The sequence below is a fragment of the Triticum dicoccoides genome, chromosome 2A, assembly GCF_002162155.2.
Source record: "Triticum dicoccoides isolate Atlit2015 ecotype Zavitan chromosome 2A, WEW_v2.0, whole genome shotgun sequence".
NCBI lineage: Eukaryota > Viridiplantae > Streptophyta > Magnoliopsida > Poales > Poaceae > Triticum > Triticum dicoccoides.
Window position 1 is genome coordinate 739,555,736 of NC_041382.1, and position 4,643 is coordinate 739,560,378.

A 4,643-nucleotide genomic window follows, 5' to 3' on the forward strand; every position below is an offset into this window, starting at 1 on the left:
CCACTGGCAAGAGCCGAGATCCACTCCGCCTTCATGGCCCTAAGACCATCGGAGACGGGACGGACCGACGACAACGCCGGCGGGAGGCAAGAAAAAGCCTAGCTTTTTGGAAAAGAAAGAAGAAATAGGAGTTCTCTACATCCTTAGAAGAAGGACGTCATGTGTGGTTGGGTTCACCCCACGATCCTTTTGTAATTCAGGTAAACCTGACAATTGAGTAATAAAGTTGGTTTATCGCTCAAGAAAAACCCTGGGAGACCGGGCGAGGCAAGCAACGCCACACGATTGGTGCCCAATTCGGTTCAGGTAGTGCCGGGCACACAGGAAACCGGGACAAGCCAGCCAAGCGAGGATTCGCCAACCGGGCGAGGCAAGCAACGCCACACGATAGGTGCCCAATTCAGTTCAGGGTAGTGCCGGGCACACACGAAACCGGGCCGAGCCATAATGCATGGGCTTGCGAAGCCTATAAAATGGAGGAGGGCCTTGGGAGAAGAGGACCAGAACGTGCATTTTTGAAGAAAAACCTACAAAGCAATAAAAAAAAGTGCACAACACAGCTCTCCAGATAATGTTTCTCCTCCTTAGCCTCCTCGTCGTCGGCGTGCTGGCCTCCGACACGCCCGTCTGCCCGGCCCACCAGTGCGGCAAGGTGAAAATCCGGTATCCGTTCTGGGTCGATATGGGCGACGCTTGGCACTGTGGTCATCCGAGCCTCCGCCTCGAATGCCGCGGCCGCACACCCGTTCTGTTCCTGCCGTCGGGGGAATACGCCGTCACCAACATCCTCTACGACGACACAGTCGACGGTGACCGGAGGGTCTCCCTGTTCGACCTCGACGTCTTCTCACAGCACAACAAAGCCTGCCCGTTCGTCGGCCAGAATCTCATCCTCTCGTCCGGCTCCCACCCGACACTTTCACTCACCGCCAACGACACCAACCTCACCTTCTTGGTGAACTGCTCCTACATCGACGACAGCGCTGGAGCGGGACACCTCATCGACTGCCTCAACAGCGAGGAACGCAAGAGCACTTACGTGTTCCATGGCGACTTGCCCCCGTACGACTACACCACCCAATGCGAGAAAGTCATCGCAGTGCCGGTTCTGAGAACGTCTCTGCATGGCGGTACAACTACAAACCTGCTTCACGACGTCGTCCCTGCGCTGAAAAAAGGCTTCGAGCTTAGGTGGTCGAGGTCGGCGGTGGTGAGTGAGTGCGGGGGCTGCGAGAATGCCGGGGGTTTGTGCGTCCACAAGCGGGAGGCAGGGAAGAAGTCTTGGACGTTCACGTGTGTGACAAATGCTAGTGCCGCTGCATTGGTCGTCGCACCCAAATCTCCAGGTACGTACGACAGTGTATTGTATCCAGGTGGTTATTCCTTCACAAACCCGCATGTTGTCACTATTGCTTGCTTTACTTTTGGCATTTAAAATTGAGCCAATAACACTAGTGATGCTTGAACTTGGCGCAAACGATCCGTTTGGTGCTAGAACTTGTGATATGCATTGAACTGGTGCATCATCTTGGCTTTGGCATGTAAATACGGTAAAAATTCCGACCGTACACTGCCACGGTGCTGACGAGGCGTGATAGTGTGGTAGGAGACCCATTGTTGACGACTGGATGGCCAAGAGGGGCCCTGCTGTCCCTGGCTAGATGGCCAAATGGGTGCATCTGGACGGTTCTTTTTTGCGAACACCCCCTCAATTTTTTTCTCAGAAAAAAGCCCATGTAAACGCATATAACCCCTGAATCCCAATCTGTATGTATGACCGGATTCGAATCTTAGACTGTACAACACGAGAGAAATAACCACGGGGCTCGAGTAGAAGAGTAGCCGCGCTTTGCCGCGACTGTTGATTGTTGCGTTGGCAGCTTATGACAGAGCATTTAGTTAACCTGCATAATTAAGCATCTTCTACCAATTTTTTCAACAACAAGAAAACATCATCTACCAAGAAGAAACAACAATGTGCAAAGTTAACCATCTTCTTGTTCAGAGCAATCTCCTCCCCTTCTTGTAGTTAAAATCTCTTTCCTTTTTCCTTTTCTTATTTAACCTCATCGTTATTTGTTTCCTGCTACTTGATGTCATAGGTTTTTGAAATATCGTTTCCTGCGTAACAGTACCAGCTCATGATATCTTGTTTTTAGATGCTATAAAGTAAATAAGTTAGATATAGAAACACCAATGAACTATTAATTTTAGAACAATCATACACTGTTTCATTTCAGATATTTTTACTGATTCTCCCACGAGCTAACAGCATGCATGGTGCATACGAAAGCGAGTAGAGTAGGTATATGAAATTGGAGCGACCATGCCTCGCATCATGTTTCACGACAAGCGAGTTGGCATACGCCGCTCCTAAACAAATCAGTTTAAATTTAAACATGATTAAAAGAAACACATCATACAGACCATTGTGGTATCACCCGCATTAATCATATAGAACTATCAGATCGTAAAAACTTTGAACTCAAAATTTATTTGGTATTTTTGGATGTTAAAGTCAGAGAATTTAGGTAGTAATAGAATCTAGAGAATATATGTACACTTAACTAAAGGCATGTTAAATTTTGAAAGCTTCATTCACTTGGTGACTATTTCTTATTTTGTGCAGTTAACAAAGAGGGTACTGTACTGAAGATTGCATTACCAATAATTGCTGGTCTTTTGATTCTCACATGTGCATCTTTTGTATGGGCATACAAGTTAAGAGGTAGAACAACTTTTTGTTTTAGTTTTTTAAGATGCATTGTCTATGACGTATTTGTAAGGCAATATGGATGTGAAGGTATTCATCTTAGGTGAACGGAGAATCAGCAATATTCAGAACAATACTACACGACAACCCTTGGACATATTCACGCTCAATGAACTTGGGATAAATATAGAGCTTCCGTCGGTTAGTTTTGAAGAGATCAGTACTGCAACAAATAATTTCTCAAACAACAACATGATTGGCAGAGGTGGTTTTGGAGTAGTTTATAAGGTAAGATGCCATTTCACGATAGTGATCTTGTTAGATTTTTTCCATTCTCGTGTTCACTTCAAATTTAAGAATTATGTATTGATGTAGGGGATTTTCGAAGGCGGAAAGGAAGCCGCTGTAAAAAGACTCAGTAAGATTTCTAGGCAAGCGGCCGATGAGTTCAAAAATGAGGTGATCTTGGTTACCAAATTGAAACGTAAGAATCTCGTTCAACTTCTTGCCTATTGCGCTCACGAGGATGAGAAGTTGCTAGTCTACGAATACCTGCATAATAAAAGTTTGGATGCCTTCCTTTTTGGTATGTTCTAACTTATGGTCACAACTCACAAACCATTTTTTTCTTTTGAAGACTTCTTGCAAAACTTTCTTTGGTTTACTGAGTTTATTTCGCATTGGCCTTCGAAGACACTACAAGGAGATCCATACTTGATTGGCCAACCCGGTTCAAGGTAATTAAAGTGCTTGCAAGGGGGCTTCTTTATCTGCACGAAGATTCGAGGTTGACAATAATTCATAGAGATATCAAAGCAAGCAATGTGTTGCTAGATGCAAAAATGAACCCCAAAATATCTGATTTTGGTATAGCAAAGATATTTGAGGGAAATGAGCCACAAGCAAAAACTACCCACATTGTCGGGACACTGTAAGTAATACATGAAACCAGCTTATAGTTTGACATGGTAATTATTTAGCGGTCAAATAACATAAATTTTTGAAAATGATTCAAACAGCGGTTACATGTCTCCTGAGTACGCAACGGAAGGTTTCTATTCTGTCAAGTCTGACACCTATAGCTTTGGTGTCCTACTGTTGGAGATTATAAGCGGATTAAAGATTTGTTCAGTCCATGTCATAGCGGATGACTCACCAAGCCTTACGGCTTATGTAAGTACATAAAATTCTCTATTTTCAAAAACTCAAAGCATCATAATAACTTTATGATTTCATTAGTTCAGGCGTGGAAGTTATGGAAAGATGGAAATGCGAGAGGATTGGTGGACTCGTCAATTGTGGAAAATTGTCCACTTGACATAGTCGTTAGATGCATTCAAATAGGTCTTCTATGTGTTCAAGACTATCCAGATGATAGGCCATGCATGTCATCCATTGTCTCCATGTTGGAAAATGAAACAGTTCCGCTTCTTCCTCCGAAGGAACCTTTATACTTTTGACAACAGAACCATGGAACAGGAGACCATGGAGATAATGTGGGCATGTCCGTGGATGACATTACTATCACCGAGGTAGAGGCCTGCTAGATATTTACTTCCATCGATCTTTTATGTAAACATCTCTAGTTTGTATATTCATATTCGTACAAATAAATGAATAGTTTATGAATACATTGGAATCCCCTGTGTTATTTTCATATATGGTTTCCTTATTTTGAGAACTTTGGTAGTAGTTTCTGCATCTATTTTCACCTTGTCTAGTGGAAGAAGCTACTCGATCATGTGTGGATCACTTATGCGGTTGTTTTTCCTTCTATGAAACTTGTGCTTGTGAGCTTCCTATGTTAGTCATTCGGTATGAAGTTCTGAATTGGTATTTTTGTATAAAGGCCGGCAAAAGTTCATATTTTTCAGAGTTGGATGAAAGTGATGACTTGCTATTGATTAGGCTAGGTTTCCATGACTAATGC

The 4,643-nt window shown here is 43.6% G+C and overlaps 1 protein-coding gene across 2 annotated transcripts; it reads left to right on the plus strand.

Moving 5' to 3' along the window:
* Positions 1 to 518: 518 nt before the first annotated feature.
* On the plus strand, positions 519 to 4,346 carry LOC119356830 (cysteine-rich receptor-like protein kinase 10). Of its 2 annotated transcripts, none has more exons than XM_037623818.1 (7): positions 519 to 1,346; positions 2,630 to 2,728; positions 2,817 to 3,001; positions 3,089 to 3,299; positions 3,407 to 3,644; positions 3,733 to 3,886; positions 3,958 to 4,346. In XM_037623818.1, the coding sequence occupies exons 1-7, from the start codon at positions 572 to 574 to the stop codon at positions 4,171 to 4,173; spliced, it is 1,878 nt and encodes a 625-aa protein (XP_037479715.1). In that variant the 5' UTR covers positions 519 to 571; the 3' UTR covers positions 4,174 to 4,346. The 2 variants fall into 2 exon arrangements, with proteins under 2 accessions (XP_037479715.1, XP_037479716.1); XM_037623819.1 differs by having other exon boundaries at positions 3,953 to 4,153.
* The last annotated feature ends 297 nt before the right edge of the window (positions 4,347 to 4,643 follow it).